This window comes from Martes martes (assembly GCF_963455335.1).
Source record: "Martes martes genome assembly, chromosome: 9".
Classification (NCBI taxonomy): domain Eukaryota; kingdom Metazoa; phylum Chordata; class Mammalia; order Carnivora; family Mustelidae; genus Martes; species Martes martes.
The window spans coordinates 26,337,473-26,357,801 of NC_137896.1; the positions used below are offsets into that span (position 1 = coordinate 26,337,473).

At 53.9% G+C, this 20,329-nt stretch overlaps 1 protein-coding gene across 4 annotated transcripts; it reads left to right on the forward strand.

Moving 5' to 3' along the window:
• The first annotated feature begins 1,689 nt into the window (after window positions 1–1,689).
• Window positions 1,690–19,537, forward strand: RBCK1 (RANBP2-type and C3HC4-type zinc finger containing 1). Of its 4 annotated transcripts, none has more exons than XM_080814046.1 (13): window positions 1,690–1,752; window positions 2,361–2,450; window positions 3,560–3,704; window positions 8,683–8,776; window positions 8,903–9,101; window positions 10,208–10,329; window positions 10,480–10,653; window positions 11,819–11,979; window positions 13,069–13,180; window positions 15,529–15,708; window positions 16,392–16,490; window positions 16,773–16,916; window positions 17,871–19,537. In XM_080814046.1, exons 2-13 carry the CDS (start codon window positions 2,429–2,431, stop codon window positions 17,949–17,951), a joined length of 1,533 nt encoding a protein of 510 aa, XP_080670172.1. In that variant the 5' UTR covers window positions 1,690–1,752; window positions 2,361–2,428; the 3' UTR covers window positions 17,952–19,537. The 4 variants fall into 4 exon arrangements, with proteins under 4 accessions (XP_080670172.1, XP_080670175.1, XP_080670173.1 ...); XM_080814047.1 differs by lacking the exon at window positions 1,690–1,752 and adding an exon at window positions 1,755–1,864; XM_080814049.1 differs by lacking the exon at window positions 11,819–11,979 and having other exon boundaries at window positions 1,719–1,752.
• Window positions 19,538–20,329: the final 792 nt, after the last annotated feature.

Genomic DNA, 20,329 nt, shown 5'->3' on the forward strand with positions numbered 1-20,329 from the left:
CCCTCTGCCAGTCGCCCCTGCTCATTTTCTCTCTCTCTCTCTTTCAAATAAATAAATAAATAAATAACATCTTTAAACAGAAAAAGAAAGAAAGAAAAAAGAAAACCTAACAGAACTTCTAAAATAAAAATACAATAAAAATTCAATAACCAAAATAAAAAATTCAAAAGCTTGGGGGGCGCCTGAGTGGCTCTGTTGGTTAAGCATCTGCCTTCGGTTCACGTAACAATCTCAGAGTGGTGGGAGTGAGGCCCACATTGGACTCTCTGCTCAGCAGGGAGTCTGCTTCTCCCTCTCCTTCTGTGATCTCTCTTGCTCTCACTCTCTTTCAAATACATAAATGAAATTTTTAAAAATAAAAAACATTCAAAATCTGGGTTAAACCACAGAGCTCTACAGGCGATTCAAATGTACAGCCCAAGTTGAGAACCTCTGTGTTAAGAGATTCATTTCAGGGGAAAGATAAGTGACCCTAGATGAAAGTCAGAGATTCCTTCTTTCGTTTAAGATATAATCCTTGAGCACCTATTATGTTAGGAACTGTCCTAGACACCAGTGAGCAAAATAGACAAGAGTCTTGGCCTCTAGAAGAGGGAAACAGACCAAACCAAACCAAACCAAACAAAAACAAAACAAAACAAAACAAAAACTCCAACCAAGATATGTAAGTAAAATATGTCACTAGATAGTAATATATGCTTTAGAAAAAAGAAAAAATGAAGCCAGGAAGGAGGGTATGAAATGATGGGTGTATATGGCTGTGTGAAGTTTCAGACAGAGTGGATGGGGAAGACTCGGGTAAAGACCAAACTAAAGGGAGAGAGCAAGCCATAAAGATATTTGGGTTATGGCATAAGCAAAGGCCCTGAGGTGGAGTGTGTTTGCCTTGTTGCAGGACCTAAGAGGCCAATGGGCTTGAGTGGAGTGAGCCAAGTAATCGAGGGAGACCTCATTAAAATGGAGGGGAGGCCAGGAAGGGGAGCTCTGACAGGTAGTCCTGGAGGTCCCTTACGGGAGGAATTGTCAATTACACATCCCAACAAAGAGTCCACAACAGGAAAGAATAAACTACAGGCCCCAAGAGGGAAAGATGTGCATTGCATCTCCCACAAGAAATCCACTACCTCTGTAACTCCGCCAAAGAGAAGCTGCCATCACCCTGAGCTCTTGCTTTTCTCCAACAGACTTGGTTCAAAGCAGCCCTCCCAATTTCCTCCTCCTCAGTAAAATAATATTCCTTTGCCCGTTGTTTTTCATAGCTCGAATGTCCCAAATCGCAATTCTTGGCTCTTCCTGAATAAACCCATTTTGCTGGGAAAATAACGGGCTGTTTTATTTTTTAGGTTTAACAGTAGACAGAGAAGGGGAGGCAATCTGCAGTCCATGGGGAGGACCTCGGCTTTTACTTTGCCATGAGAGTGTTGGGAACTACTGGGAGTGTTTTGAGGAGTGACGTGGTTTGATTTACATTCTAGGGACCCTCTGACAGCAGGTAGAAAATGGACTGCTGCGGCCAAAAGGAGAAGCAAGGAGCCAAGTGAGGCTAGGGCTTCCGTTGGTCTTGGGCATACAAAGCTGAGGATGGGGGCGACTCTCAGGTGTGCGGGTGGGTCCACTGAGGCTGAGCCCCACCCCAATACCGCCCAAATCCCCGCCCCCGGCAGGCACGGCCCCGCCCCCGTCCGGGCCCTGCCCCTCCGGCCGGGCCCCGCCCCTGCTCCTTCCCGCGGCGCTGCGGGCGCGGCAGGGCGGGTGAGTGAGGGTGGGGGAGTCCCTGGTCAGCCCAACGGGGTCACTCCGGCCAAGGTCACCGAGCACCTGGACCGCAGTGATCCGGAGTAGGGCGGGGACCGCCGGGGACTGTGTAGGTGGCAGCCGCCGCTGGGTGGGCCGGGTGGTGTGTGTGTGGGGGGGTGTCCGGATGTCTCGACAGTCCGCTGCCCCACTTCCGGGGCCTCCACTTTCACTTTCCCTTCCGCTGTGCTGCTTTTCTCCCCTCCCCTCTGTGTGGGGCCGCCCCTCAGGGGAGGCAGTGTTGCTGCAATCCCGGGCGCCGGGCGGCGCTCCCAGCAGCAGAAAGTGGGGCCTCTCCCCGGGGACTAAACAGCGCCCCGCGTTGCGGCGTCACTCTCATCCCCACGGGCTTGTCCCGTTTCCTCTGTCGCCCATTGTGGGCTTGGCTCGGTGCCGCCTGCCCTTTGACCTCCCACGCGGGGTCCTGCCGGTTCCCATAGCCAGTCCCCGGTGCTTGTGATGTTACCCGATTGCCGCTGGGGACTTCAAGGCACAAAGAGGGCTCGGGCCGCGTTGGAGGTCTCTGGCCGGGGCTGAGTTGCTTGTGGTCGTCCGTCCTCTTCCAGGTGACCCAGGGATAGCATTTCTCCGGAGCTGCTGCCCCCGCCCGGGGGGATGGGCGCAACCACGCCAGATGGACGAGAAGACCAAGAAAGGTGGGCACCCCCTGGAGACGGCTGGGAAATTTCCGTTAGGAGATGGGCCCCGGCAGGACCCGGCCTCCCCTGCCCAAAAGGGTCCCAGAGAAGGAGCCTTAACCGTGTCCTTCCTCTACCCACCGGTCCCTGAGTTTCCTTCCTTGAGGCCTGGTTGCTGCCAGAGGCTTGTCATTCAATTATGGGATGCCCCTGAGGCCACGATGAGCCAAACCGGCTGCAGTGGCTCCCAGAGGGCACAGAAGACCTCACAGGCTGGTGGGGGAGACAGATCTCAGCTGACCTGAATACCAGGCACTCTTGCCTCCCCTCTTGCCCACTCCAACCAGCATTGTAGAACATGTCAGGTCACCACCCTGCTTAATCACCACTCCCCCATCCCTCCTCCCCTGCAACCCAGTGCTCCTCTGTGTTCTTAAAACTGAGGCCAGAGCCCTTGGTTAGCCCACAAGGCCCTTTGGGCTTTATTATCCTCATAGTCTTATCCCACACACCCCCTTGCTTGTTCTGATGGAGCTCCACTGGCTTCTTTCTGTTCTCATCTAACCATTTCTTGCTCAAGGCCTTTGCCCTTACCTTTCTCTTCACCTGGTATACTCTTCTCTAACTAGGTCTGGACATATGTAACTTCTCCTTCTGGTCTCAGCTTCAACATCACCTCCTCCTAGAGGCTTTCCCTGATCTTACCCTGTCTACTTACTTGCCAGCCTGGATCACAATCTGAATTTTTTTCTGTTGTCTGTTTCCTTACTGGGCTGGGAGGTCCATGAGGAGAGGGACCCTGTTTATCTTATTTAGTGCTGAATCCCAGTTTCTGGGACAGTGGTTGGTACACAGTAGGAGCTCAGTAAATGCTTGTCAGATAAATGAATGGAAGTATGGGGACCTGGGAGTATGAAGGAAAAACAGAACCAAATGAATAGGGAGGTGGAATGGGAGTTTCAGAGACGGCCACTCAGAGAAAGGGACTTTTAAGCTGGGTACTGTTGGATATGTAGGAGTTCACCATGAAGACAGAGGAAGCAGCACGCACAAAGGATAACCCCCCCCCCCCCCCAGCTCCTGAAAGATAAACTGTGCTAACCTGCTTCCACTGTGCTGGGTTTCAGCGGAGGAGATGGCTCTGAGACTCAGCCGAGCCGTGGCAGGCGGGGATGAAAAGGTGGCAGTGCAGTGTGCCATCTGGCTGGCAGAGCAGCGGGTGCCCCTGAGTGTGCGACTAAAGCCCGAGGTCTCCCCGACACAGGACATCAGGTGAGGAGTGCACGGGTGGCCAAAGATGTAGGGTTTCCTGAACCCCAGTGGACCACAATGTATTCAGTTATGCTTAGTGGCAGGTTCTGGTTCTGGTGTCAGGAGACCTAGGTTCAGACCCAAGCTCTATCACTAATCAACTGTGAGATCTATGGCAAGTCACCTTCCCTCTCAGAATTTCAGGGTTTTTAAAATTTTTAAAACGAGGCAATAATAGTAAGCTATCTCATAGGGTCATTAGAAGGTGTATTAGAATGTTAGTCCTCATGTAACAGAAAGAAACCTAGTAACAGTGGCATGAACAAGTTTGAGGGCAGGCAGTCTAGATGTGGAGGCTGTGCTTCCCAGGATCTTCAGAGACTCAAGCTTCTGTCCTTTTATTCTGCCATTCACGGACTCCATTGTGAGGTTTGCTTCATGGTCTAAAGTGGCTGTTCCAGCTCCAGCCATCACATCAGCTTTCTTGTCAGCAGGAAGGAGAAAGGTGATCAAATGGGGGAGGGCCCCAAATGTGGGGCCGCCCACGCCCAATTGGGTGGAAGCCCCAGGGGCTGAAAGAATTCACCCTAGGCCCAACAAAGGACATAGAAGTTTATTGCATACACTGCAAGGGAGCAGTGGCAGGAGAGCAAAGCAGAGACTGCGAAGAGGCAGGCTGGGGGGCTGTAGTTAAAGGGCAGAGGAAGTAGGGGACCGGAAAGGATGGAATTTTCCCTTCATTGGTAAGTGTGCCCGGTGTAAGGTAACCCATTGTCAGCTAGTGCTATGCGTATGTTGAGGTGGGTCTGTTTTGAGGTAGGTTGCTTAATGAACCTGTTTGCGTTCAGCTGTGGGCCCTTTTGCCTTGATCAAGTTTCCATTGCTCCAGCTTGTTGCCCCAAAGCGGCCTCTACAGAAGGGCAAAAGGATACCCCCTCCCACACTTGAGAGCACACAGCTCGGAAAGTTGCCCACTTCTTCCACTAAATTCCTGTGGACCAGAATTTATTCTCGCAGCCACGCTCATCATGAAGGGAGGCTGTGAAATGTGACCAGGTATCCAATAGAATTCAGGGGTTCTGTTAGCAAGAGAAGCGAGGGAGGATGAATACTGTTAGTCTTTCCCCAGGAGACTTAAACTTGACCTTGTAATGCTTAGCACTGTGCCTTGCACATGTCAATCACTCAATAAACAGTGGGGTTTGTCTTTTTTTTTTTTGCTGCTTTTCTGCTGCTGTAGTGTAAGACAGTAGTTTCATAGTTTGTGATTTTCGATGTTCCTGGTGGATCCCATTTGATTTTTTTATGGTTTCATTGAGGTAGGGTTGACATACCATACAATTCAGCAATTTAAAGTTCAAGGCTTTTAGTATTTTCAGAGTTGTACAGCCATCACCCTCAATCAGTTATAGAACTTTTTAAAGATTTTATTTATTTATTTGAGAGAGGGACAGCAGAAGCAGGGGGAGTGGCAGAGGGAGAGGGAGAAACAGGCTCCCCACTGAGCAGAGAGCCCGATGGGGTCCCAGGACCAAGGGAACATGACCTGAGCCGAAGGCCGATGCCTAACTGAGCCACCCAGGTGCCCCACTTATTGAACGTTTTTATCACCCCCCTGCAGAACCCCAGTCCATGCTTATTAGTAGTCACTCCTCATCTCCCTGCCTTTCCCCAACCCCAGCCTTAGGCAGCCACTGATCTACTTGTTATCTCCAGGGTTGTGCCGAGTCTAGATATTTCATGTAAATGGAATCGTACTATATGTGGCCTTTTGCGTCTGGCTTCTTTCACTTAGCATAATGTTTTCTCAGTTCACCTGTGTTGTAGCATGTATCAGAACTTTACTCCTTTTATTTTTATTTATTTATTATTATTTTTTTTAAGTAGGCTTCCCTAAGTGTGGAGCTCAGTTGGGGGCTTGAACTCACGACCCTGAGATCAAGAGTCGGATGCCTAACTGACTGAGCCACCCCGGTGCCCCAGAACTTCATTCCTTTTTGTTGCTGAATAATAATCCACTGTACAAATATACCATATTTTCTCTATTTGTTAATCATTTGATGGACATTTGGTTTTTTTCTACTTTTTGGCTAATATGAATAATGTTGCTGTTGTGAACATTTGTGTCTAGCTTTTATATGGACATATTTTTTTCCAGTTTACTGAGATATCGTTGACATGTAACATTGTATTAGTTTAAGGTGATGTGATATTGTGATTTATAATAAGGAGTATATATTTGGTCTTTGTCCTTTCCTGGCACAAAACTCCTTGGAACTTTGTAAGTAATGAGAGTGGTAAAGGTGCCTTTTGTTATGTGAATGAGGTGACTTTTGGAATGTCCCCAGATTACTTAAGAATAGGGGCTGGGTGGTGTGCCTGGGTGGCTCCATGGTTTAGCCTCCGCCTTTGGCTCTGGTCATGACTAGGGGGAGGGAGGGCTTGATCCTGGGATCAAGCCCTGTGTTGGGCTACCTGCTTAGCAGGGAGCCTGCTTTTCCCTCTCCCACTCCCCCTGCTTGTGTTCCCTCTCTTGCTGTATCTCTGTCAAATAAATAAAGTCTTTAAAAAAAAAAAAAAAAAAGGAATAGGGGCCGGTCCAGAGAATCCAACTCTGTGATTAAAGGGTTGGAACTTTTCAGTCCTATCCCCCTGACCTGGGAGGGGACTGGGGCTGGAGGTTGAATCAGTCCCCAATGACAATGGTTTAATCAATCATGCCTGTATAATGAAATCTTCTTAAAAACTGAAAAGTACAGCATTCAGAGAGCTCCAGGATTGGGGAACACATGGAGATTTGGAGAGAATGGTGCAATCCAAGAGGGCACAGACGCTCCTCACCCCTTCCCATATACCTTGCCCTATGTGTCTCTGGCTGTTTCTGAATTGTATCCTTTTATTAAAAACTAGTGATCTAGTAAGTAAAATGTTTGAGTTCTGTGAACTGCTCTAGCAAATTAATTGAACCTGAGGAGTGGGCTGTTGTAACCCCCCAACTCTATAGCTGGTGAATCAACACAGGTGACAACGCACGGAGGGGGGAGGGGCAATCTCTTGGGTCTGAGCCCTCAACCTGTGGACACAGCTGTCGTCTCTGGGTAGATAGGGTGAGAATTGAGTTGCAACGTAGGGCGCCGTCCTGGTGCCCGAGAATTGCTGGGGGCTGTGTAAGGAGCTCCCCTCTTCTTGTCCAACGTTGGAAGTGGAGTCTAAGAATCATTTTAGATGTTCGCCATAATGATTTGGTACGTGTGTGTATTGGGCAGTGATGACCACAGTAAGTTAACATCGCATACTGACATACTTACAGATTATCATTTTTTTTTAAAGATTTCATTTATTTATTTAACAGACAGAGATCACAAGTAGGCAGAGAGGCAGGCAGAGAAAGGGGGGGGAAGCAGGCTCCCTGCCGAGCCGAGAGCGCAACTCGGGGCTCGATCCCAGGACCCCGGGATCATGACCCGAGCCAAAGGAAGAGGCCCAACCCACCGAGCCACCCAGGTGCCCCCAGATTATCATTATTTTTAAGTAAACTGTACACCCAACATGGGACTCCAACTCACCCCCCCACCTCCAATAAAGAGTCACATGCTCTAGGGACATCTGAGTGGCTCAGTCAGTTAAGCGTCTGCCTTCGGCTCAGGTCATGATCCCAGGGTCCTGGGATGGAGTCCAACATCAGGCTCCTTGTGCAGCGGGGAGCCTGCTTCTCCCTCCTCTCTGCCTGCTGCTCCCCCTACTTGTGCTGTGTCAAATAAATAAATAAATCTTTAAAAAAAAAAAAGTCACATGCCCGACTGACTGAGCCAGCCAGGCACCCCTATTTTTTCTTGTGATAAGAGCTTTTAGGACTTATTCTCAGCAACATTCAGATATAAACACAGTATTGTTAACTCTAGTCACCATGCCATACATTACCTTTCCATGGCTTGTTTATGAACTTGGTATCATTATCATACCTATTAAGGAATTATTAGTAATAATTCCTTAAAATCCCATTTATATTAAAATTTCCCTGATTATCTCATTAACAATTTTTATAGTAGGTTCCCGTCAGGACCCAAAGGAGATCTACATGTAGCATTTCTTAATATCGTCTCTTTTATTCCCCCTCTCTTTTTAGGCTATTAATTTAAGAAACCTGGTCTAGGACTTATAGAATTTTCCCACATTCTGGGCTTCTTAATTGCTGTCTCGGGGTGTCATTTAGGATCTCCAGTTTTTCTTGTGAACTTGTAGTTAGAGCTGAAGGTTAGGTTCATCAGGAGTCACTTTTTACATTTCCAGGCGCTTGTCCTCATTTCCTGATGGCTCCTTGCTGTTCTTGTTCCATTCTATGATTTTTCTGTTTCCTTTGGGATCGGTTCTGTTTTTTTTGTTTTGTTTTAACCTTAGCCCTTCCTTCCATGCTTTTGCTCTTCCAGAAATGTTGAAGTGTCCTTGAGAAGGCTGGTGTTTCTCTGGAATGACTCCGGGTTGGAATCCTGCCTCTCACAGTCACTCAGTGCTTACTGGGTAGAGTCTGTGTGATCTGGCTGTGCCTCGGGTTTTTTATCCTAAAATAGGGGTGACAACAGTATCTGCCTCGTGGATTCGTGGAGAGCATTAAAGGAGCAAAAACATATGAAGTGCTTTGAAGTCTTGGCATATAGTAAATGACTGTTGGTGGCTTGGCTAAGGAGCAAAGGACAGAACCAGAGAGGAGGCTGCGGAGTAGGGGAATGGGGCAGGGCCGATTGCAGAGTTGCTCTGTGTGGGCTGTGGTGAGTGTGGATTTGATTCTCAGAGCAGTGCAGATTCATTGCAGGGGCTTAAGCAGTGGGTTCTGATCAAGAAGGAAGCCCAGGGCTGCAGGAATCCAGAAAAGGTCCCTACCCCAGTCTGGGGGGCCACGGGCATGTGCATGTGTCTGTACACGTGTGTGCGTGCGCAAGTGTGCAGACACATACATGCCAATAACTGGTGGCCAGGGCTGGACCTGTGATCTTCTCCTCAGGCTGTGGGTGAGCGTGGAGGATGCTCAGATGCACACAGTCACCATCTGGCTCACAGTGCGTCCTGACATGACCGTGGCTTCCCTCAAGGACATGGTGAGTTGGCAGGGGGCAGGGCCACACTGAAGGGACACATCAGGGCACATGCTTCCCATTTGGCTTCCACCTCCCTTTACTCTGGTCTTCCCTTTCCACCCTCTCGCTCTCTGTATCCCCTGCCAGGTATTCCTGGACTATGGCTTTCCACCCGTCCTGCAGCAGTGGGTGATTGGGCAGCGGCTGGCCCGGGACCAGGAGACCCTGCACTCTCATGGGGTGCGGCGGAATGGGGACACTGCCTACCTCTATCTGCTGTCAGCCTGCAACACCTCACTCAACCCTCAGGAGCTGCAGAGGGAGAGGCAATTGCGGATGCTGGAAGGTGAGGCTCGGCCTCTGAGCGGCCGGGGACTCACCTAGATCCAGGGCGAGGGAACAGAGCCCATGGCTTTTGGTCAGGAGCTCTCATGGGGAAGAGAGGACAAAGGGCACCCTGGAGGGAGCCATTTCAGAGCCATTCTGAGAGCAGCAGGAGAGGGACTGAGTTCAGTCACCAGCTGTATGACATCGGGCCAGTCCCTTCTTGTCTGCTTCTCAGTTTCTAAATCTGTACACTGGATATGATGATGATGATAACAGCGTTTATTCTAAATTTTTTGCTTATTATTTGGAAATATTTCAGACTTACAGAAAAGTTGCAACATTGTACAAAGAATTGTATAACAAATTTCCAAGTACCTTTCACCTGGATTCTACAGAAGAGTAACATTTCACCACAATTGCTTTGCTTTGTCATTATATAAAATTATTTATGTATGTCTAAATAACTTTTTTCTGAACTGTTCTGAAGTTGCAGACACGATGTCCCTGTCCCCTAAATATTTCCGTGTGCATGTTCTTGGAAAAAGGGTCATTTTCTTACATTACCACATACAACTACCAAATTTAGGAAATTAGCAGTGATGAAATACTATTATCTAATCCACAGATGTTACCCAGATTTTACCAGTTGTCCCACGAATGTCCTTTTATAGCCAGACACCTGGCAGTGGCGTCATGTCTCTCAGGGCCTTTCAGTCTTCAGTCCTGTCTTCCTCTGACTTTCCTGATATTTGAAGAGTCCGGCCAGTTTGTTTTTTTTCCTGTCTCATATCCCCTCATGAATGGATTCAGATCAGTACTTGGCAGGAGCATCTCAGAAATGATTGTGCCTCTAGGTGCTTGACCTCTGGAGCACAGGAAGCCGGTTTTTAGGCCCAGGTTTTTAAGCCGGGGGCTCGCAGGGGTACTCACGGGTGGAGGAGGGACCCCGCCCCTGTGGTAGCCAGACATTCAGCCAGGTGTAGGCTCACCTGTCGAATCCGGGGGGGAGACTTCCCCCAGGGAGAAGGGAGCAGTGCGGGGGCGATGCGCAGGGCGCCTGGATGGCTCAGAGTGTGCACGAAGTGGGCTGCCTGGAACTGCCACCCCCTAAACCCTCCTCCCTAGATCTGGGCTTCAAAGACCTCACGCTGCAGCCCCGAGGCCCCCTGGAGCCTGCGCCCGCGAAGCCGGGAGTACCCCAGGAGCCGGGGCGGGGCCAGCCGGACACCACGCCCGAACCCCCGCCGGTAAGCCGCCCCCGCCTCCGCGTGCCGGTGACCTAGCGCCCTGCCCCTGACTCCGCCTCCTGGCTCCCGGGCCCCGCCCGACGCCTCGCGTCGGGACCCTCTACCGCCCTACACGGTGCTCAACCCCCCATCCACCGACTCTGCTCCCAGGTGGGCTGGCAGTGCCCGGGCTGCACCTTCATTAACAAGCCCACGAGGCCCGGCTGCGAGATGTGCTGCCGGGCGCGGCCTGAGGCGTATCAGGTCCCCGCCTCGTACCAGCCGGACGAGGAGGAAAGAGCGCGGCTGGCGGGAGAGGAGGAGGCGCTGCGCCAGTACCAGCAGGTAGGCGCGGGAAGTCCCGGGACTTGTGCCCGCAGACTGGGCCGGGAGGCGTAGAATGGGAAGGAAGGCCCCTCCGCAATGCCGCTCCTCCCCCGTTGCTGCCTTGCCCTCTCCTGACCCCACCGCTGGTGGAGACTCTGCACTTGGCTGCGACTCACCCTCTCCTGGAGGTCTTGGGTGCTGAGACCTTGCTCCCTGGCTGTGCTCACATGCCCCGCCCCCACTTGAGCTGTGGCCCCGCCCCCAGCTTTGACTTACACACCCACTGTGCTTACAACTCCCCTGGCTGTGACACCAGTACCTAGGTCCGACCATGCTTTTGTCCACCTCCTCCGTATCCGCCTGTGACCTGGCTCTTGCTCCACTTAGACGTCACCTCACCCTGGACCCTACTGCTCCTGACCCCCTCCGTCCCTGTTGTGTCACCCCTGACTTCCTATGAGCCCGGACCCAGCCTTTCACCTCTCCCTGGGAGATTGATCCCGCCCTCTGTCCTGCCCCTCCCATAGCTCTGCCCCCGATCCTGACACAAGCCCTGATTAAACAGATACCACATCCTGAGTGTTCCCCATTCTGATGGGATGCCCCCTAACCCCCACCTGCATTCCCCTTGGATCCGGGGCTATCCTTTTCCCAACCCAGCCATGACCTCATTCGTGGTCTTACCTATAGCCGCGGCCCAGATCCATCCTCTCTCCGGTCTTGCTTTGCTGCCTAGCTTTACCACCACCTCCATACCCCTGACCCACTCTGCGACCTTGGCCGGCTCCAACCCCACCCCAGCTCAGCCCTGCCCTACTTCTTGGCAGGGATGTGAGCCCTGTTACCTGAGACTATCCCCTCAAACCTTAACCCTCTTCCTTTCCCTACCGCCATCACTCGCTCACGTGGTTGCAGCCCCAACCTGCCCCAGCCTGGCCCACCTCCTGTCCCTTGGCTTCCTCCCCACCCCGCTCCTGGCCCCGCTCTGGCCCCACCCTTCCCAGCATCTAGTCTCCTGCGGGCGACCAGCCCGCCCACACACACACCCCGACCCAGGGATCCTGCTCTACCCCAGCTTTGCCCCACCTCCGGGGTCTGACCTGGTCCCGGGTCCTGCCCCCTTCCTGGTCTGCCCCTTCCCTGAGACCCTGACCCGCCCCGCGGCCCCACCCCGTGTGCCCAGCGGAAGCAGCAGCAGCAGGAGGGGAACTACCTGCAGCACGTCCAGCTGGATCAGAGGAGCCTGGTGCTGAACACCGAGCCCACCGAGTGCCCCGTGTGCTACTTGGTGCTGGCGCCCGGCGATGCCGTGGTGCTGCGTGAGTGTCTGCACGCCTTCTGCAGGTGCGGCCCCCACCCCCACCTCCCGCAGCACAGCGTTTCTCTCAGCCGCCAATTCCCGGAGGGCTGAGAATGGGTGGGGCCCGTGCTCTTACATCTCATTGGATGCCCGCAAAAACCTGCGAGGTAGGCGCGGTCTCCGCATTTTGCATAGGAGGAGTGCGAGGTTCAGAGAGGTCTGTGGCTTGCTCAAGGCCGCACAGCTCAGGCGTTCTGGTTCCAGCATCTGCGCCCTTTGCTACTGCCTGGGCGGGTGCCTCGCAGGGCAGTGGGGCCCTGTCTCCTGCAGCCCAAGCCGAGCCCGCTCTCTGCCTGGCTGGGGGGCAGACTGCCAGCCGCAGGCTGCCAGCCCCGGGCTGTGGAGATCGCACCCTTCTTCACCCCAGCAGGCCTTGGTTGAGTGTCCCCCTTGGTGCCAGGTACTGTGCCAGGCCTGGGGATCCACAGGTGAACAAAAAACTGTTCATTCCAGTGGAGAGCCTGATGGTAATAAAAAAATGACTGGTATAATTGTAAATTGTGTCAGATGCTAAGTCCTGGTGAATTATGAGAAGAAAACAAACAAAAGAACAAACCTAGGGGCTCTGCTTCGGGAAGGGGGTCAGGGAAGCCCGACGGCAGGTAGCCCTTGAACAGAGATCAGAAGGTTCGGTGCAGGGTTGTGCCTGGCTCATCTGTGGCCAGAGCAGAGGGATGGACAGAGGGGTGTTAGGATGTACCCCCAGGGTTCTTGTGAGCTGTAGTGAGGGGTGCGGGTTGTTCTGGGCAGGTCGGGATGGGAGGCTGCTGGGGACAATGCGGCCACTGTTGAGAGTGGACTGTAGGGGCGACGAGGACTCGGGATTCCAGTGAAGCTGCACCCACAGTCCCCCAGGCAAGGGGTGGTGGGGGCCTGGGCCAGAGTAGTGGGGGTGGCCGTGGGGTAGACGGAGGTGGAGGCCTTGCTGGTGGATTTGTGGGAGGGATAGGAAGGGAGAGAAGTACTGAAGCAAAGCCTACCTGGGGTCAGGCCTCACCACGTGAGGGGTATAGTCTGGGTAGATGGGGTTCAGAGGATGCTAACCTCCACCCATCACCCCTCTTCCCCTTCAGGGAGTGTCTGCAGGGCACCATCCGCAACAGCCAGGAGGCGGAAGTCTCCTGCCCCTTCATTGACAACACATACTCGTGCTCGGGCAAGCTGCTGGAGCGGGAGATCCGGGCGGTAAGGCCTGGGGGCTGAGGGGGGGGAGGGGCATGCCTGGAGCTGGCAGGTCTCAGGCTGCACACATTTATCCAGAGCCTTCTGGGTGGGATGCTGGGGGCCGAGCAGTGAAGAAGATGGGACTTGGGGGAAGTAGCTGCTTAAGAAACCGCTGTTGTGAAGGAAAGACAGCACAGGTGTTAAGAGTGGGGAAACCTGGGGCCATTGGTCGAGGTGACCTCAAGTCAGATACTCAACCTGTGCCTTGCTTTTCTCATCTCAGGGTCAAAGTTAGTTTCTTCGAAGGTTGTCTAAGGTTGTGTGTAAAGACTCTAGAGTAGTGCTTAGCGCATGGTGAGTGAGCCCTTGTATCAGCTTGCTTCTGCTGCATAACAGGTTATTCCATACACTGTGTCTTCAACCACTGTTTATTTAGTTCATGCATTTGCGAGTTTGTCATTGGGGTTGGATGGGTTTAGCCAGATGATTCTTGTAGCGCCTGATTCTTCTAGCTTCTGCTGGCCCTGGCCAGTCTCGGGTGGGTTTAGCTGGTGGGTCCACTGTCCTGGACTGGTTCATGATGGCCTTACCAGCAGTGGGAGGGGAAGGGCAGCTGGGTGTCTTTCCACCTTGCTCAATCCACCTGGCAAGCTGGCCCCGCCTGCCCACTGGCTGGTGGTCCCCAGGTTCCTATAGCAGCCAGCAGGGGGCTCCAGTGCAAGAGTGCTTGCCCTCTTCTCTTACTTGCTGCCCTCCCAGTGAGCATGCTCAAGCCCAGAGTCCCTGCAAGAGGGGACCACCCAAGGGTGTGGAGTCAGGGAGACGCAGTAAATCAGGGACATCGCTCCAGCAGTCCATTCCAGTGCTGTAGGCATCTGGGTGCGCAGTCGCCTTTACCGTTACCAGTGGCATTACCAAGTTCTCACCCTCTGTGAGTCTCCATATCCCCACTTGGAAAATTGACTATTGGGCTTGATTCATGGTTTTTAACTGCTGGGGAAGGGGCTTTCTCAGAATCGGGCGTCTTGGGATTACCAGGCCAGAACATGAGGCAGGATCAGAGGTGGCTGAGGTCCACATGGAAGACCCCTCCAGGCACATCCCCAAGACCTCTGTTCCTTCTGCCTTTTATATGTGGGGCATCGGGGAAGGGCGACTCCAGAGGGCTGCTGAGGCCTTCTCACTGCGGCCTGGAAAGCTCCCAGACAGGGAGTCAGTCATTCCATATGTTCTGGCACCCTTATGGTTACCCAGAGGTTTGTTCTTGAGGTCCATCCCTGCCAAAGGCATTGTGATGGGACCAGAGTTCCTGCCGAGGGGTGCAGGGCCCATGCTTCCCCAGAGCCCCTGGGGATTGACCCAAGACAGAGAAGGTCAGGTGTGGCAGAGGGAGAAAGGGACATGGATCAGCAGAGTAATACAGAGGGGGTTATCTTTACAAAACACATGTCTAAACCACCTAGAACTGGAACAGAAATCAAAGAGAAAAGTCACCCCCCATCCTGCCATCCCAGGGAGTCCCTGAATGCATTTTCCAGTTTTCCATGTCCCAGGCATGACTTCATTCTTTTTTAAATTAAGTTTACTAAGGGAAACTTGGCATGCAATAAAATGCACGCATTGCATGCAGTTAGGTGAGTTTTGACAAGTGTTTAACTCTTCTAACCACCACCCAGTTGAGATGTAGAAAGTAGGCATGGTTTTTCCTTTGTTGTTACCAGCAGAGATAAAACAGCTTTTGCTCTTTCGCGGTAGAGTTTTTCTAAGGATTATCATAAATCTTACGGCATCTGTTCTGCTTACACCTCTTCTCATAATAATTCTCGTTTCTCAGTTTGGAACGAATGCTTCAGGGGACATTTTGCGTGGTGTCTCTTCTTGTGTGTTATATGTTAGGATGAACTCAAGGAAGTGGAGTGAGTCCCAAAGGGTCAGAGAGGTTTTGTTGAAACACGACTGCCACGTTGCTTTCTCAGTGTGATGTACCAGGATACTAGTTTAACAACATCTTCCCCAGCATTGCCAGTTACTTTCTTATTTTTCCTTTTTTTTTTTTTCAAATTGTAGAATATACGTAACAAAATTTACCTTTTTTTTTTTTCATTTATACTCTCTGTAAGTGCACAGCTCTGTGCCATTACGTACCCTGACAGAGTTGCACAGCCATCGCCACCATCCATCTCTAGAACTTTCAATCCACTTTCTGAATGGAGTTTTTAAACACTGAGGGTAGTGCAAAGTAAAGAGCCGGGGCCAGGTTGGACTTCATGGGTTGGGGCTTTCTGGAGGATATTTGGGGGCAAGGAGAGCCCTCACGGGCTATTCTGAACCCCAAGCAAACCGGGTTGTGGGTTGTGGACTTTTGGCAGCTGCTGCCCCCTGAGGATTACCAGCGGTTTCTGGACCTGGGTGTCTCCATCGCGGAAAACCGCAGTGCCTTCAGCTACCACTGCAAGACCCCGGACTGCAAGGGATGGTGCTTCTTTGAGGATGACGTCAATGAGTTTACCTGCCCGGTGTGCTTCCATGTCAACTGCCTGCTCTGTAAGGTGGGGACAGGGCCCGTGCTGTCTGTCCCCCAAGTCCTGCCAGGAGCTCACTGCAGCTCAGTGCTTGTTCTCCTGGGAAGGGAGCTGGGACATTACTAGCCTGTCAGGACAGATGCCCACACGTCCATGACGGGGCCTGGCCTGGGCCCCAAACTGAACCTAGGGTTTGGTCCAAGCACCTCAGCCTAGACTGACCCCTGAGCGTGGCCTCTAACCAGACCCTGATCCCAGTCACGGACTGACCCCAGCCCTGGCCCCTGACGGAGTCTTGCCAGACCCTGACCTCAGGCTGCTCCCTCCCCTCATCGTCTCAGCTCTTGACCACTGAAGAGACTGGTCTCCAGCAAGGAGACAGATCTGAGCCTGGTCATGGCCTAAGCAAGCTCGGTCTCGGAGCATCGGGCCTGCGATCAGGCAGAGTCTAGCTGGGGCTGCAGCTGTGGGGAGAGGGAGCGTAGGGATTTCTCTGGCCTCAGGACTTAGCGTACGTGGATATTATCATCATCCTATGGGACAACCCTGGCCTCCCCTCCCTGACCCCCATGTCATTTTCCATAGAATGGGTAGCTGGTGTATAAAGCGAGGCCCTGTCCCTGACGTCATCTAGAGGCAATTAGTGCCCCTCAAGTCTCTCAGCTTCCCTTGAGGAACCTTGTCACCTCGAGTCCCTCACTCTGCCGCAGGCCATCCACGAGCAGATGAACTGCAAGGAGTACCAGGATGACCTGGCCCTGCGGGCTCAGAACGATGTGGCCGCCCGGCAGACGACAGAGATGCTCCGGGTGAGGCAGGGTTGGGGCTGAGGGCCTGGAGGCTGGAGTTCCGGGAGGTCTCGGCGGGTGGGGGGCTTCTCAGCACTGAGCACTGTCAGCCGGTCCTGGTGTCATCGCCATCCAGAAGTGGGACCTGGTTAGGACAAGTGGGCGGGTGGCGAGCAGCAGGATGGGCGTCCACAGAGATGAGGCCTGGGTGGAGTGGCGGAGCAGAGTGAGCCCCTGACTCCCGAGGGGATAGCTGGCTTCCATGTGTGGGGGGCCAGGGGCTAAACCCCCACTCCTCCCCAGTCCATGCTGCAGCAGGGCGAGGCCATGCACTGCCCGCAGTGCCGGATCGTGGTGCAGAAGAAGGATGGCTGTGACTGGATGCGGTGCACTGTCTGCCACACAGAAATCTGCTGGGTCACCAAAGGCCCGCGTTGGGGCCCCGGGGTGAGTCCTCTGGAGATCAGGGGCTTGGGAGTGCTGTGGGGAGGTGCCCTGGGGGCCCTGCCCAAGAACAGGGCACAGCCCCTGGGCCAGGTCCGACCACTGCCTGTATTCATGCAGCTGGTAAAGTAAGAATGTTCTTTACATTTTTTAAATGTTTGAAAAGTACCAAGAAAAGAAGACTGTCTTGTGAGCTGTGAAAGTGACACGAAATCCAAGTGTCCTGTCCATATGTAGCATGTTCTGGGAGCACTGCCCTATATATCCCCTGTGGAGCATGTGCGGCTGCGTTTGTGCCACAGGCGGGGACCATATGGACCCAGCAACCTGAAGGACCCGGCCCCCACCCCACCAAGGGCGGCGAGGAGGCTTCGGTCTGGGGGTGTAGGGCAGCATAGGCAGAGTGGCCCCCAGCGCCGGCACGCCCTGGCCGTGTGGTTAGGCTGTTCATCTGGAACACGGAGATGCCGGCAGGGATGGGGCTGGGACCTCTCGCTCCTTCTCCCACGTCAGCTGGAAACGCGCATGGGGTGCTCCATGGCAGCCTGTGGGTGAGCGTGGAGGGCAGCTGCCTTTATTAGGAGTGTGGTCGTGGAGATGGGCTCAGCATTGTGTACTGCCAGACGCCAGGAGAGACGGAGGCAGAGGGAGCTGCCCTCTCTCCAGGGCCCGAGCGCGGGCCCACCCAGGATAGGCAAGGGTCCATCACATCCTTTGGCTGCTCTGGGTCCAGGGGAGCATAGACTGAGACCACGTACTTAGGGGTGCCGTGGGAGCCCAGAAAGGTCTTACTGCCTCCACCAGGTAGCTGAGGCCGAGAGGGCTGTTGGTAGCAGGAGGACCTGCCTGAGCAAAGGCCTGGAGTGGGAACGTACAGCGCTTGGGGGGTATGATGGAGCAGCCCGGGGGACAGCACTTTCTTAACCGCCATGACCTTCTCTCCTCCGCATCCTCTAGGGCCCAGGAGACACCAGCGGGGGCTGCCGTTGCCGGGTGAATGGGATTCCTTGCCACCCCAGCTGTCAGAACTGCCACTAGCTGAGGATGGCCAGGTCCCCACGCTGGCCCAGCCCCACATCCCCATGCTGCTGTGGGACAGGGCTTGTGCTTTGGCTCTGATTTCTGGCCTGGGAGATACCTTTGCGCTTGGCTGAGACAGGCCTTGTAGAGATCACAGCCCCCGAGCCGTGTGGATGGCTTGTCTGCAAGGGGTGTTGCAGGGGGCCCTGCCTAAGCTTGCGCTCGGTGTTGTCCGTGGCTCCGTCTGCCCCAGGGCCTCTGCCCTTCCTCTGGGGCTGGCTGGCCAGACCTCTCCGCTCTTCTCTGCGTCTCTTCCCTCTGCCTGACGCAGACTTAAACACAGCCCTGCCGGATGAAGCCTCTGAGAGCCCCATGTGAGCCCACACTCTGCCCGTTCCCCGCCCTCGTCTGCTGAATGCCGAGCACCCAGAGCCCGCCACTTCCTTGTCGGCTCTCTGGGGCTGACTTTTCTGTCTTTGCTGTCGGAGGTTTGGGGCCTTACAGCTGCTGCTAAGCCCGTTCGGAGCAGGGGGAAGACCTGGTGCTGTCTGAAGCATGGTCCGTCAGGCTCAGCTTCTGGGTCTCCCCCTTTGCTGCCTGTGTGAACTAATTAAAATGGCTTTCCAGGAAGGGATGAGTGTGATGTTGTGAGAGGGCATGAAAGCGTCATGGCCGGGCCCCTGCACACGGGCAGGACAGCGAGCTCTGTGGGCACTGGGGCAGGGTCGGGGAGCCCCTGGCCATGGTGGAACAGGGTGTGCCCTGCACGGGGATCCTTGCTCTGGTTGGGGCACCCTTGTGCCCACTGGAGGGGCTGCATGCTCTTGAGTCAGCAACCCCCTGGACGGGCGATTTGCAGTGTGTCCCGGGACTGGGAAGTGGGCTCTGCGGATGCACCACTGGGCGGAGCGGGGCAAGGCAGCAACCAGACGGCAGGCCAGCCTTGCTGCAGACTTGGGGCCCCTCGGTGGATGTCCAGGGTTGGACAGCGATCTTTCAGGAACACATGAAGCTGCTACAGTTGAGGGGTGGGGGTGAGGTGCTGGCCGTCCTCGTTTAATACCTCAGGCGAGATGGCACAGTGTCAGGGCAGCAGCATTTATCCGTCATCACTCTGCTGGTCAGAGATGAAGAAAGCATGGTGGTGGGTGTCCATTCTGGAAGTTCTGCTGCCTTTTCTCACCAACCCCTTTTCCCTGTTGAGATCTGGTATTTGATGGTGAATACATATCTGAGCTTCGATGTGGGTCACCATCACGACAGGCAGAGGGCGTCTCTGCCTCTCAAGGCCTGGCTGGATTCAGGCTCCAGAAGTTGGGTTATGTGGCTTTGGCTGGGGGTAGGCGATAGGGCAGGGCTCATTCCGGTCCCTGGACAGGCACTGCCACCCTGTCCCTGAAAGACAAGACTCAAGAGTTGACCCCAGAGGCGTCTGGGTGGCTCAGTCGGTTAAGCAACTGCCTTCGGCTCAGGTCATGATCTCAGGGTCCTGGGATCGAGCCCCACGTTGGGCTCTCTGCTCAGCGGGGAGCCTGCTTCTTCCTCTCCCTCTGCCTGCCACTCCCCTGCCTGTGCTCTCTCTCTGTCAAATAAATAAAATCTTTAAAAAAAAAAAAAAAGGACTTGACACCAGATGCTGGGAATGGAGATGTCTGAGAACATGAGTGCCTTGTGTTCTGCCGGCCTCCCTGCCCTGGGAGGAAGAAAGGATCAGACAGAGCCCCTGCCTGGGAGGAAACAGAACATGCTAAGGGGAGCCTGGCTGCAGGAGAGTGAGGTGGGCCCCAGTGGGGGTGGGAGGTGTTCTGTCCCCAGCGCCTCCCCCCTCCTGCCAAGGGCTGGCCCTTGGGGGCCCAGGCACAAGATCTAAGCAGAGACCATCCTCTTAATGCAGAGGGGATGAACTGACGAGCCATAGGCTGTAACCAGTCTACCCGGTATTTTAGAAATTTGAATTGGTTGCTAATGATTTTAAATTAAGAGATACTATATTAAAGCCTAGATGCCCAGCATCTCTTGAAAGAGACAACACCTGTAACCCTGGGTCCTCGTTTCCATAGGGCAGGACTGGGCCACAGTCATGACTGGCTTTCTGGTTCACCCCTGTCCTCACCCCCAGTATGCCCCACACTGTGGCCTTTCCCGGGGCCTTGTACCATTCTTTGCCCAGTAGCATTAAGAGGTACTAATGGGGTCTGTCTTTCCCCACGGCTGTATCAAAAATGAAGACAAGACAGGCCCCGGGGGCTGTGCGGCTCTGCTCACTCGGCCACTGTGCCAGAGTCTGAGAGTTTGAGTCTGCTGCAGCCAAGCAGAGGGTCAGGAGTACAAATGGAGGGGTGCAGGGCTCCCAGGTTCTGCCTCCAGCACCAGACGTACGCGCTGGTGGGTGAAGG

Bases quoted from the DNA above. Each gene is read 5' to 3' on its own strand.
- RBCK1 (XM_080814046.1), top strand. From the start codon at position 2,429: ATGGACGAGAAGACCAAGAAAG. The intron at 9,102-10,207 runs GTGAGGCTCGGC...CCTCCTCCCTAG, and splicing joins GCAATTGCGGATGCTGGAAG to ATCTGGGCTTCAAAGACCTC. The intron at 10,330-10,479 runs GTAAGCCGCCCC...CTCTGCTCCCAG, and splicing joins CCACGCCCGAACCCCCGCCG to GTGGGCTGGCAGTGCCCGGG.